We start from the raw sequence: 14,946 nt of genomic DNA, 5'->3' as shown, positions 1-14,946 counted from the left end.
GTCCCATGGACCTATTCATCTTTGTTTTTTTAAAACCAGAATAGAAAAAAGTGTAAATGAAAAATCTTTAAGATGTTAGGCTATATTTTATCATAGTAATGTGGCTTTAAAATAATTGAAATATTAATGTAGACATGGCATGGTCATATAATCAGGTTACCTAGTTTCCAGGATTAATTTTTCTCAGTTGTATTTGCTAACCTTGATTTGATTGATTGATTGATTGACTGGCTGGCTGGCTGGCTGCATGGGGTCTTCATTGCTGCATGCTGGCTTTCTCTAGTTGCCGCGAGCGGGGACTACTCTTCATTGTGGTGCGTAGGCTTCTCATTGCAGTGGCTTCTCTTGTTACGGAGTGTGGGCTGTAGGTGGGCAGGTTTCAGTAGTTGCAGCACGTGGGCTCAGTAGTTGCGGCACACGGGCTTAGTTGCTCCATGGCATTTGGGATCTTCCCAGACCAGGGATCGAATCCATATCCCCTGCATTGGCAGGCGGATTCTTAACCACTGCACCACCAGGGAAGTCCCTGCTAACCTTGTTTTTAAATGAAGAATTTTAGAAATATGTATGTCCATGGTCGAAATTTTTATTAACTATTTGAACCTCTGAAAAGGTTCAGATTAATAGTAGTGATACTCCAATTCATATGTTCATTCTACAAAAATATTCTGAACCCCTTCTCTGTGTCTAGCCCTCTTACCAGGAACTGAGAGGTAAGGTTCAGTCCCTTCAAGGAAAGCATACCATGGCAGACAAACAACTTTTCTAAAAGTGAGAGATAAGCAAGGCATAAACATTCATGGCATCACGTACTTTGAAGTAACAGAAAGAAGGGAACTACGAACACTGTTTACTTGGCACTGTCTAACTACTTCATGTACACTTTCTGATTTTATCCTATTTTATGAGATAGGGATTTTTGTCTCCATTTTGTTACAAGGAAATTGAGGGTTTGAGAAGTTAAGCAGCTTGCCCAAAGCCTCATGTGCTGGATAGTGGGGAAACAGGTCTCTCTAATCTGAAGCTAAATTTCTCCTCACAATACCATACTGTTTCTAAAAGCTGTACCACCTGCCCTGGCACCTTCATTCTGTTTCAGGGTGGGTAAATATTGTTTTTCTGGAGCACTGATTCTCAACCTTGCCTGCACACTGGAGTCACTTGGAGAGCTTTAAAAAGTACTCATGCTTAGGTCCCATCTGCAAACAGTCTGATTTAATTCATCTGGTGGAGGCCCTGGTCCTTAAGCTCTTTTAAAGCTCCCAGGTGTTTTCTAATGTGCAATCAGAGTTAAGAAGGACTACTCTGGGCAGTCTCTTCCTCTCAGACCAAATTCCCAGATGGAAGCTTAGTTACTGTGCTCAATTCCTATCTTTGGCCTGAGAACTAGGGAACAGGAATCAAGCACACTGTGAAAGTAAAGGAGAATGGATTAAATGTGTGAAAGAAACATTGTAATCAATACAGCTCTAAGGTGTGGGTGCAGAATTTGTTTTATATTGGCTTAGTTTTAAGTTGTTCCAGGGCATACTTCTGTTATTTTTTCTTGTATATATCCTTTTACACCTAAAATTGAACCCTATATGTAGTTACTGTTTGTTGAATATCACACCTATATAAAATTGCAGAAGTGTTTCCTTTTTCTGTTTACATTTGTGTTTTCTCTAGAAAATTGGAATAATTTTACCAACTTGTATCATTAGAAAATGAAAATGTTTACAAAATTTATTTAATCTTCTTAAATAGAGATGCCTTTTGGCCAAATGGCATTTTAGCAGAGACTGTTCCATGCAGAGATAAAGCTATTCGAATGAGAACAAGAGTTGCAGGAAAAACTAAATTACTTTCAATTATGCCAGGTAAGTGAACATTTTTAGTATAAATCTTATTAATTTGTACTTCTTCTGAATTTAAGGCATTGAGCATACTAAGTATAGCTGCCTTTTGACTATAATAACTATCATTTGATGGCTTATCATATACTAGGCACTGTGCTAGGCATTTCTCACATATCTTTAACTAACCCTCATAACAACATTATGAAGCCAAGGTACTGTTAACATCACAGCTTTATATGTGAGGAAACAGAAGCTCAAAGGGGTTAAGTGAGTCACCCAAGGTTTATAGCTAGTAAGTGAGTGTTGGGACTCTGACTCAGCTCTGAGTTCCCCGAAAGCCATTGCTTTCAACCATTTGAAGAAAAAGTGTTGCTTTTAACCACTTCACTTTGCTGCCTTGAAACATTTTGAGAATGAAGTTGATGATAAATTCTGTGACAGATGAAAGGGCTGATAAAAGTATATGAAGTATGAGGTTTTCAGGAAGAATATTTGTTCTACTTAAGAGAACAAACACATTTTTTCAAAGAATCCCTTTGAAACAGCTGATTGGCCCATTCTTAATCTTTACTAAAACATGATCCTAAAGAAAGTGTACATAGTGGCATTCTGTTGGTCTAATTTGAGTTACTTTAGAACACTGCTGTCTCACTAATTGAGATTCACTTTGTCCGTTTTGTCTTCTCTCAATAAGAGCAGTTTTGTGTAGTTGGGTGGTTGTTTGATCTCTTCTTTGGTTATAAATATCTTTGAAAATACCTAGATATCTCTTCTCCACATTTTAATTGTGGATGTAGAGAATAGAAAAATATTTAAGTTCTCAATATCTATTTCTTTTCATATAATTTTGTTTTTAATTTAAACTATATTTTCATCATAGATTTTAATCAACTTTGTCTTCTGACAAGTTGGAAATTTGCCACATAGCTATTTATTCTGCCCTATAGACTATACTGTTGCATTTGGAGATAAAAAGCAAGTGACAGAAATAACATTTTAGAAAAATAAAAAGAAACAATAATGTAGGATATTAATATACTGTTAGAATAAACCAGATGGTGCTATAGACTGACTCAGTTACGTGGCTGGAAGAAATCTTAATGCATTTATACAGTAAATATTTATTGAGAGCCTTTCATGAGCCAGACACTATTCTTTACACTTATCGTTGCCTTCTTGGAGTTTACATTCTACTAGGGAGACACAGAAAACAGATGAAAGAAATAGATAAACCACAGTATGTTGGATAGTGGTAAGTGCTGAGGAGACAGATAGTGCAGGAAAAGGGAGGTATCAGTTGAGTTGCAGTTGCAGATAGGGTAGCCATTGGGGGCCTCCCTGAGATGAAGACACTTATGTGAAGATGTGAAGGAAGTGAGGATAGATGTAAAAGTATATATTTTTATATATACATAATCTCTCACCTCTTTTTTAGTAAATTAAAAACTATTTGCTTTAAATTATATTGTACCCTAGTTAGAAATATACATTTTGGAAGTTGCATGTTTCTTTCGAGAGCAATAAAGTATTGCTTTTGAGGCCCCTGCTATAGGGTCCTGACTATGAATAATTAAGAATAATAGGAGATTGGTTCAAGATGGCGGAGTAGAAGGACATGCTCTCACTCCCTCTTGTGAGAGCATCAGAGTCACAACTAACTGCTGAACAGTCATCAACAGGAAGACACTGGAACTCACCAAAAGAGATACCCCACATCCAAAGACAAAGGAGAAGCCACAATGAGATGGTAGGAGGGGCGCAATCACAATAAAATCAAATCCCATAACTGCTGGGTGGGTGACTCACATACTGGAGGACACTTACACCACAGAATTCCACGCATTGGAGTGAAGGTTCTGAGCCCCACGTCAGGCTTCCCAACCTGGGAGTCTGGCAACAGGAGGAGGAATTCCTAGAGAATCAGACTTTGAAGACTGGCGGGATTTGATTACAGGACCTCGACAGGACTGGGGGAAACAGAGACTCCACACACAAGGTAGTGTGCACATCGGGACCCAGGGGAAGGAGCAGTGACCCCGTAGGAGACTGAACCAGACCTACCTGCTAGTGTTGGAGGGTCTCCTGCAGAGGTGGGGGGTGGCTGTGGCTCACCGTGAGGACAAGGACACTGGAAGCAGAAGTTTGGGGAAGTAATCCTTGGCGTGAGCCCTTCCAGAGTCCACCATTAGCCCCACCAGAGAGCCCAGGTAGGCTCCAGTGTAGGGTCGCCTTAGGCCAAACAATCAACAGGGAGGGAACCCAGCCCCACCCATCAGCAGACAAGCAGATTAAAGTTTTACTGAGCTCTTTCCACCAGAGGAAAAGCCAGCTCTTTTGCTCTGGTGGGCAAGTCCCTCCCAACAGGAACTTGTACAAGCCTCTTAGATAGCCTCATCCACCAGAGGGCAGACAGTAGAAGCAAGAAGAACTACAGTCCTGCAGCCTGTGGAACAAAAACCACATTCACAGAAAGACAGACAAGATGCAAAGGCAGAGGACTGTGTACCAGATGAAGGAACAAGATAAAACCCCAGAAAAACAACTAAATGAAGTGGAGATAGGCAACCTTCCTAAACAAGAATTCACAATAATGGTAGTGAAGATGATCCAGGACCTCGGAAAAAGAATGGAGGCCAAGATCGAGAAGATGCAAGAAATGTTTAAAAAAGACCTAGAAGAATTAAAGAACAAACATACAGGGATGAACAATACAATAACTGAAATGAAAAATACACTGGAAGGAATCAATAGCAGAATAACTGAGGCAGAAGAACGGATAAGTGACCTGGAAGACAGAATGGTGGAAATCACTGCTGCAGAACAGAGTAAAGGGAAAAGAATGAAAAGAAATGAAGACAGCCTAAGAGACCTCTGGGACAACATTAAATGCAACAACATTCACATTACAGGGGTCCCAGAAGGAGAAGAGAGAGAGAAAGGACCCAAGAAAATATTTGAAGAGATTATAGTCGAAAACTTCCCTAACATGGGAAAGGAAATAGCCACCGAAGTCCAGGAAGCTCAGAGATCAAAAATTAAAGACAAAGAAAAATTACTGAAAGCAGCAAGGGAAAAACGACAAATGACATACAAGGGAACTCCCATAAGGTTAACAGCTGATTTCTCAGCAGAAACTGTACAAGCCAGAAGGGAGTGGCATGACATATTTAAAGTGATGAAACAGAAGAACACACAACCAAGATTACTCTACCCGGCAAAGAACTCATTCAGATTTGATGGAGAAATCAAAATCTTTACAAACAAGCAAAAGCTAAGAGAATTTAGCACCACCAAACCAGCTCTACAACAAATGCTAAAGGAACTTCTCTAAATGGGAAACACAAGTGAAGAAAAGAACCTATAAAAACAGACCCAAAACAATTAAGAAAATGGTAATAGGAACATACATATTGATAACTACCTTAAATGTGTATGGATTAAACGCTCCAACCAAAAGACACAGGCTCACTGAATGGATACAAAAATAAGACCCATATATGTGCTGTCTACAAGAGACCCACTTCAGACCTAGGGACACATCTAGACTGAAAGTGAGGGGATAGAAAAAGATATTCCATGCAAGGAAATCAAAAGAAAGCTGGAGTAGCAATACTCATATCAGATAAAATAGACTGTAAAGAATGTTACAGGAGACAAGGAAGGACACTACATAATGATCGAGGGATCAATCCAAGAAGAAGATATAACAATTATAAATATATATGCACCCAACATAGGAGCACCTCAATACATAAGGGAACGGCCAACAGCTATAAAAGAGGAAATTGACAGTAACACAATAATAGTGCAGGACTTTAACACCTCACTTACACCAATGGAGAGATCATCCAAACAGAAAATTAATAAGGAAGCACAAGCTTTAAACTACACAATAGACCAGATAGATTTAATTGGTATTTATAGGACGTTTCATCCAAAAACAGCATATTACACTTTCTTCTCAAGTGTGCATGGAACATTCTCCAGGATCACATCTTGGGTCACAAATCAAGCCTCAGTAAATTTAAGAAAATTGAAATCATATCAAGCATCTTTTCTGATCACAACGCTATGAGATTAGATATCAATTAAGGGGAAAAAAACGTAAAAAACACAAACATGGAGGCTAAACAATACGTTACTAAATAAGCAAGAGGTCACAGAGGAAATAAAAAAATACCTAGAAACAAATGACAGTGAAAACATTACGATCCAAAACCTGTGGGATGCAGCAAAAGCAGTTCTAAGAGGGAAGTCTATAGCAATACAATCCTACCTCAAGAAACAACAACCATCTCAAACAATCTAACCTCACACCTAAAAGAACTAGAGAAAGAAGAACAAACAAAACACAAAGTTAGTAGAAGGAAAGAAATCATAAAGATCAGAGCAGAAATAAATGAAATAGAAACAAAGGAAGCAGTAGCAAAGATCAATATAACTAAAAGCTGATTCTTTGAGAAGATAAACAAAATTGATAAACCATTAGCCAGACTCATCAAGAAAAAGATGGAGAAGACTCATATCATTAAAATTAGAAATGAAAAAGGAGAAGTTACCACAGACACCACAGAAATACAAAGCATCCTAAGAGACTACTACAAGCAACTCTATGCCAATAAAATGGACAACCTGGAAGAAATGGACAAATTCTTAGAAAGGTGTAACCTTCCAAGACTGAACCAGGAAGAAATAGAAAACATGAACAGACCAATCACAAAGTAATGAAATTTAAACTGTGATTAAAAATCTCCAACTAACAAAAGTCCAGGACCAGATGGCTTCACAGTTGAATTCTATCAGACATTTAGAGAAGAGTTAACACCCATCCTTCTCAAACTCTTCCAAAAAATTGCAGAGGAAGGAACACTCCCAAACTCATTCTACAAGGCCACCATCACCCTGATACCAAAACCAAAGATAATACAAAAACAGAAAATTACAGACCAGTATCACTGATGAGTAAAGATGCAGAAATCCTCAACAATATACTAGCAAGCAGAATCCAACAACACATTAAAAGGATGATACACCATGATCAAGTGGGATTTATCCCAGGGATGCAAGGATTCTTCAGTATGCAGTTGACATGATACTACATGATAGAGAATCCTAAAGATGCCACCAGAAGACTACTAGAGCCAGCCAATGAATTTGGTAAAGTTGCAGGATACAAAATTAATGCACAGAAATCTCTTGCATTCCTATACACTAATGATGAAAAACCTGAAAGAGAAATTAAGGAAACACTCCCATTTACCATTGCAGCAAAAAGAATAAAATACCTCAGAATAAACCTAGCTAAGGAGACAAAAGACCTGTATGCAGAAAACTATAAGACACTGATGAAAGAAATTAAAGACGATACAAACAAATGGAGAGATATACCATGTCATTGGATTGGAAGAATCAATATTGTGAAAATGGCTATACTACCCAAAGCAATGTACAGATTCAGTGCAATCCCTATCAAATTACCAATGGCAGTTTTTATAGAACGAGAACAAAAAATCTTAAAATTTGTATGGGGACACAAAAGACCCCGAATAGCCAAAGCGGTCTTGAGGGAAAAAAACGGAGCTGGAGGAATCAGGCTCCTGGACTTCAATCTATACTACAAAGCTACAGTAATCAAGGAAATATGGTACTGGCACAAAGACAGAAATATAGATCAATGGAACAGGATAGAAATCCCAGAGATAAACCCATTCACCTATGGTCAACTAATCTATGACAAAGGAGGCAAGGATATGCAATGGAGAAATGACAGTCTCTTCCATAAGTGGTGCTGAGAGAACTGGACAGCTGCACGTAAAAAATGAAATTAGAACACTCCCTAACACCATACACAAAAATAAACTCAAAATGGACTAGAGACCTAAATGCAAGACCAGACACTATAAAACTCTGAGAGGAAAACATGGGAAGAACACTCTTTGACATAAATCACAGCAGGATCTTTTTTGATCCACCTCCTAGAGTAATGGAAATAAAAACAAAAATAAACAAATGGGACCTAATGAAACTTCAAAGGTTTTGCACAGCAAAGGGAAACATAAACAGGACAAAAAGGCAACCCTCAGAATGGGAGAAAATATTTGCAAAGAAATCAGTGGACAAAGGATTAATCTCCAAAATATATGAACAGCTCATGCAGCTCAATATTAAAATAGCAAACCACACAATCCAAAAATGGGCAGAAGAGCTAAATAGACATTTCTCCAAAGAAGACATACAGATGGCCAAGAAGCACATGAAAAGCTGCTCAACATCACTAATCATTAGAGAAATGCAAATCAAAAGTACAATGAGGTATCACCTCACACCAGTCAGAATGGGCATCATCAGAAAATCTACCAACAACAAATGCTGGAGAGGGTGCAAAGAAAAGGGAACCCTCTTACACTGTTGGTGGGAATGTAAGTTGATACAGCCACTATGGAGAACAGTATGGAGGTTCCTTAAAAAACTAAAAATAGAATTACCATATGAGCCAGCAATCCCACTACTGGGCATATACCCAGAGAAAACCATAATTCAAAAAGACACATGCACCCCAATGTTCATTGCAGCCCTATTTACAATAGCCAGGTCATGGAACCAACCTAAATGCCGTTGACAGACTAATGGATAAAGAAGATGTGGTACATATATACAATGGAATATTACTCAGCCATAAAAAGAAACGAAATTGGGTCATTTGTAGAGACATGAATGGATCTAGAGACTCTCATACAGAGTGAAGTAAGTCAGAAAGAGAAAAGCAAATATCGTATATTAACACATATGTGTGGAACCTAGAAAAATGGTACAGATGAACTGGTTTGCAGGGCAGAAATAGAGACACAGATGCAGAGAACACCAAGGGGGGAAAGGAGCGGGGGGTGGTGGTGGTGGTGTGGTGAATTGGGCTATTGGGATTGACATGTACACACTGATGTGTATAAAATGTATAACTAATAAGAACCTGCTGTATAAAAAAATAAAATAAAATTCAAGAATAAAAGAGAAAAAAAAAGAATAATACATGGTGCTCCCATATTTACGTGTCTCTAGTAACTTCATGTTGCCTATGAGTAAACTCCGAACTTGCTTACCCTGACAGTCACAGCACTGTCAGTTTTCCATTTTTTTCACCACTTTCTCTTACAGGAATCCTAAAATTCAACCAAACTTTACTACCCCATTTCTTGAGCCTGTCTTGTTTTTGTTTCCACTTAGTGCTCATTTGCTCATTCCTGTTCTTAAATCTTTCATCTGTTTGCACCTATGAAAATGCTGCCCAGGTAGCAAAATCTACTTCAGTTGTCACTTCCTTGAAGGGAACCTTTCCTTATTATCTCATGTTGCATTCCCTCCTTGTAAGTGTCTTTATGCTTTTAGTATTTTAATGGCACTGTTTCTGTGTTGCAAGTTTTTTGAAATCATAGATGAGCTTTCACACATTTTCTTATAGTATTTCTGACTGCATTAAATGTAGTAAAAGTATGTGTATAGTGTTTTAGAGTTTACAGATCACTTTTCACATTATCTCATCAAGGCTTTATAAATTCTTACAGTTATAATAATATTGGTTATTATAAATTCTCATTTTACAGATGAGGATGCAAACTCAGGGTGGGTAAGTTATCATATAGGTATTAAGGGACAAGATTACAACTCTAATTTGGGGTTTCCTGCTTTCTCCTGTGCTGTATTTGTCTCACAGTATCTATTGTGTAAGTGCATGCATGCTTGCAAACGTATATAAGTTTTAAGTCAGTTATTAAACTTATATTAAGGTCATTAACTGAATACTTGCTACTTATCAGTTACTCTGCTTTGTACTTTACATACTTAGCATAGTTTAGGCCTTGGATTTCCTTTGAATAATGAATTGTGTTTATTTCCCCTCTCCCCCGCTTCATTTAGATGAACTGAAGCACATTATTGGGGCTGAGACAACACGGAAAGGTATTCTTCGTGTATTTGAAATGTTTCAGCACAACCAGTTAAATAGGAGGATGGTTTATGTCTTTTTGGAAGGCTTTTTGGAAAGCTTATTTCCACAGTATAAATTCCGTGAACTTTTCAACAGACTGCATTCACGGTCAAAGCAGATGCAGAAATATAAACAGAAACTTCATACTACTCAAGCGCCTTCTTTACAGAAAAGGTGACACTCCAATCTATGAAGCTGGTGTTCGTTTTGTCCAGGACTGATGGTATGGACGGATCTTCTGGGGCTTAACTCATATACTGTTGTGTCTGCACCAGTCTTTTAGTGTCTCAAAATAGATTATTAATACATCCATAAGACTGTGGTTCTTCTCATCCTTGTCTATAATCCAGCCACTACCAAGAGAGATTTCTGTGTCTTAAATGATTTGGTGCATATTTTTGCAACACTGAGAGGATACTGCCCCCATCTCAAGCAAGAATGACGTTGGTCTCTTCTGTTTCAAACTAATCAGCATTCTCCAGCAATGACAAAGTGCCAGAGTGTAGATATGAGAGCTAAGGAAAGCACAAAACAAGAGTTCACAGATAAATTGGCTGATTTGTTTAACAGTGGGAAACTGTGCAATGTGCTGTTTGGAGGGATTTGTTTTGCATAATGATTTTATAGGTCTTTTTCAGAATTTTGATATAGTGTAGATAGCCAGGTGAGTGATCTTTGGAACATCTGTTTCAGGTCTAGGGAAAGTGACAGAATGCCCTTAAAGTATGAAGTAACATTATATCCAAATTACAGTTTTGTGACATAAAGTAAAAACCTAGTATAAAATAAAACCAGTGAAAACAAAAATTTCATTGGATCTGTTATTCATTGGTAGAAAACAGATTTTAATTGATTCTTATGTGTCTTAAGGGCTCTATTTTGCTCTTAACGGTACTCAGTCATAAGCTTTATTTTGGCATTCTGTGTGTAAAAAGAAGCATATGATGGCTCTTAGTTAAGTTACAAAATTATTACAGTTTTCTTTATCTTTAAGAGATTACTGATTATGTAATAGGGGCTATAATTTGTTGAAAGAACTGCCAAATACTTCTAAAAATGTGGAAATTTAAAAAACAGTACTCTATTGAAAGTTACTATATGATGATTTTAAACTGTGTGATCTAGACATACGTTAGGTGATTGCAAAAATAGCAAATCAAAGGATTAAATGAGTTTATTAGTCGTATGTAAACATACAAATTCTTAACTCTATTATAGTGTACATATATGAAAATAAATAAAACAACTATAATATTTTTTAAAATAGGCTTTATTTATATTTTGCATAATGTAAAATTCTACTAAATAAAGCAAGTTGGCAAAACCCCTCGGTGTATACATTTAAGTCCCTAAAATAATTTTATACCAACAACAACGAAATACCTTTTCCAGTTTTGGAGCCTCTGCATTTCCTATAGTTTTCTCATTCTCCATTTGTCAATCTTGGAAGTCTTCGTATGTTTTGTATGCAGGATTTCTGCATAGTTTTAAATACTTCCACTGACTAAGGGTTTGGGTGTGTCAGCGTTTTTTGTTTTAAAAATATTTAACACTAAAACCTTAAAATAGTGAAGCTATTTATCAGACCACTGAGCCAAGATGCTGGTATTAAAAGAACATCCGGGTGCTTAAGATAAAGGGACAGAGTATTGGTATCCCAGTTGTTTGGGAGCTTTAAGATTGGAACAAGATGTTATTGTCTTGTCACTGAGATCCTACTTACAAAGTGAAGCCGAATAGAATAAAGCCTTCCTTTAAAGCTTTATAATAATAATCATATTTATTAATAATGCTGTTGTGCATACTTATAGTATGCATATTTTCAGCCTGTGTTGCATGTCTTCAGAATTACATAAATGAAATCCCTTTCATTTAAACTTCCAAATGAGAAAAGATCCTTATTGACTCTGGTGGAAGATATAATATTTCTTCTTCTCAATGTGTCTTCCTGCCCTGGTCTCTCCTCATGCCCCAGGCTTTGGAAGAAAAGATATGTGAAACATGTCTGTAGGAAGCATCAGCATGGCCGTAAGTGCAATGATTTTCAGATATACCCCTGCCCATTTCAAGTATATTTTTGCCATAAATAAATCTAAGAGTAAGAGCCTAGTGTGTACATGTGAAAAAGCATTTCTAGATAATGTGAGGAACGCTGGCCATCAACCAGGGAAAGAAAGGTCATGCAGGATTGTGAATTTTCATGGAGCCCTGCAAGAGAACTGCAATCATACCAAAAACTGTTTGAGTAAATGGGTTTTTAAAATAATTTTTGTTTAAAAGAGTTTATATTTCAAAAGCAGAAATGTCAAATGGTAGTCTGTGTAAATGGTTATGCATCTTCTCCTTGCACATCTATGTTTTACATCAGAGAGAGCCGTGGTCATGCTAAAACTAGAGATACTTTTTGAATGACTTGGTCGAGCTGTGTGTAAAATATTTAACCCATAAGTCAAGTACAGTGTACTATGTTTAATAAAGTTATTACATTTAATGCATTTACTGCATATATGAATATATACATGAAGAGGCTTTATGTCTTCTGATATTTGATTTTTGAATGTGTTTTTAAGTCAGTGGTGCCTTTAGGCAAGAACCTTCTAAATTAATCATTCTTTGTTTGGGTTTTCTGACTTTTCAGGTAACAGACTTTAGAAACCATCACTACTAACATAGTAATTCACCTAAAAAATTGATTGTATGATTTATATATAACGGTTAGATGGGCATTTCCTATGATTAGGGTTTTCTGATAGTTGCTGAAAACAATTGTGCCATTGACTAATGGATGCACTTGGTTAGCCTTAATTTTTTTTCTTTTTAAATTTAAAACCTTGAATATTTCACTTCCTTCATTTTAAGTTTGTGCTTTGGTGTTTGGAAAAAAATCAAACAGTTAAGTGCTACCAGGAAAGTGTACCAATTTTTAAAAAAATTAAGAACAATATAAAATTTCACAATCTAAAATTTTAATTTGTGCAATATTTTCATTTAATGCATGTGTATTTGAGTAATTGTAAAATAAATGAATTTTTAATGTTTTGAGATCTAGTTTAAGCTGTCTTCTTAACCCAACAACTTACATTCCGTTGTTGCTGCATCCTTTTATTTAAGGACTTGTTTTAAAAGTCTTTTTGTCACTCCTTGTAAAATTCTTTTGTTATTAGTAAATTTTGCTTATAGGAGCATGGCTCCTGTATTACAAGGGAAAAATATAAAGAGCACATTTTAGGATTATAAGTGTTAAAAGATAACTTGTGCATATCATTCATTGTACAGTAAGTGTCAACTGTGTGCCTAACTATTCTATCAATACTTCTTTAACAAAGAAGGAACAACAATCAGAATGTCAGTTATTTTTATTGAACTAAAAAGAAGATTAAAAATTTTATTTGGTTTGCGTTATGTTTTGTCCATTAGAAAATACTAATAAAGTATTAACAAACCTTTTTGTTGAATTTTATTTAGTAGTGATGTATTTTTATTACTTGAAAAAATGCTTGCTCACTTGTCTTATCTTTATTATCTGTGTGTATTTTCCTTTCATTTTAGAAATCAAGCAATTCAAGTTCCAGGTTGATAGATGAACTATTGAATGATAACTGACTTACAGCTAACTGAATTTAATTTTTCCTTTTATGGGGCAGCTAATTTACTACCACTTGTTAAAGAAACTTCATACTTCCCTACATGCAAAATTATAATTTTCTCATAGAGAGGAAGATCTATAAGTAATCCATTAACAATTTTTGTTTGATCTCATTTTAAATTCCTGGCCTGCCTGCTATTTTAGAGGTTTCATTTCTAAAGGCAATAGACTCAATACTCAGAAATGTAGCTCTGCCTAGTTGGCGATAGTCTTTGCAGGCTTCTTGGATCTATATCCAAAGACTTCTCAGACATCAGTGTGATTACTCCTACCCTACCAGGGGCAGGCATAGTGTTTCTCAAAATGCATACTGTAAAATAGTGGTCCCTTTAAGATGTTCCTGAAGGAATAATTTTATACTTTTATGTAACTTATGTAAATCTACATGCTATTCAAAACCCTAAAATGTTCCTTCACAATTCAAATGATTGTATCAAAGGTTCTAAAAAGTTATATAATGAATAACTCTGTTTAACTTTGTTTTCCTGACTTCCCAAACTTAGTTAACTACAGAATCTTTTGTCATAAATACCTATTAATAGCTTGAGGATAGTGTTCCCAAGGAGCGTGGTTAAAAAAAAAAAATCTTAGTAGGGGAGAAAAAAAGGTGAGGCATCTTTAGTTAAACTCTATATAGAAAAACCCATGAATTTGGGAGATGGTGTTTTGGGTTTTTTTTCTTTCCTGTTTTTTTAGCTTGTCATTCGTATACGAAGTTCAGTGTTTGAAAGAAAAAGGACAGTTAGAAAAATTAACAGGAGATATTGGAGTTGAATTTGGCACTGGATACCAGAATAATGAACTCAGTGAGGGATAGTAGAGTATGTCTCCTGAGAAGCAGGAAAAATACTTGCTACTTCTTAAAGATCCTTATCTTGCTGAGGTGATCAAAATAGTAGTAACTAGGAAATGCAAAGAGGAGAGAGAAATGTAATATAGGTCAGATTTTAACATATGTGCCAGACATTAATCCATATATAATAGGGAGATGCTATGTTTGATCTAGGAACAATGGCAGCAGCTAAGAACCTAGTACTTCACAAGAAAAACAATAGAATGGAAATTATACTTAATGTCTGTTTCCCAATGCACAGTGTATGAGAATTGTATGAAATGTGACATTTTAAGTTGGCAAACATGAACTTTTACATATAATTGAGTGGAATAAAACAATAGGTCTAATTGTTGGAAAACTGCAAGACCACCCCCCTGGTGATTCACCAGGAGGCCTCTCAGGATTCGGCCTTCAGTCATACAGCAAAGATTTCTTACAGCAAAAGGATATAGAACAAGATGAAAGGGAAAGGGTGCATGGGGTGAAGTTTGAGGGAAACCAGGCACGAGATTCCGAAGTTCCTCTCCCAATGCAGTCTTGCAGGATACACTTAATTCCCCCCAGCAATGAGTTGTGACAGCACGTGTGAAACATGGCCAATCAAGGAAGCTAATTCAAGACTGCCTACAGTTTTTTTTTTTTTTTT

At 36.4% G+C, this 14,946-nt stretch overlaps 1 protein-coding gene across 2 annotated transcripts in view; it reads left to right on the top strand.

Annotated features, from left to right (window-relative positions):
- Positions 1-13,225, top strand: part of SNX13 (sorting nexin 13) — a gene marked incomplete at its 5' end in the record, with an annotated part of 138,397 nt that extends 125,172 nt beyond the window's left edge. For both annotated transcript variants that reach the window (XM_082661480.1, XM_082661481.1), the window contains 2 exons: positions 1,747-1,859; positions 9,750-13,225. In XM_082661480.1, coding sequence (XP_082517606.1) covers positions 1,747-1,859; positions 9,750-9,997 — 361 coding nt within the window. In that variant the 3' untranslated portion in view covers positions 9,998-13,225. The remainder of the gene's footprint in view (positions 1-1,746; positions 1,860-9,749) is intronic.
- Positions 13,226-14,946: the final 1,721 nt, after the last annotated feature.

This window comes from Grampus griseus (assembly GCF_964374135.1).
Source record: "Grampus griseus genome assembly, chromosome: 9".
Classification (NCBI taxonomy): Eukaryota; Metazoa; Chordata; class Mammalia; order Artiodactyla; family Delphinidae; genus Grampus; species Grampus griseus.
Note: the sequence above shows the minus strand (reverse complement) of the source record. Positions and strands in the feature narration are given on the sequence as shown.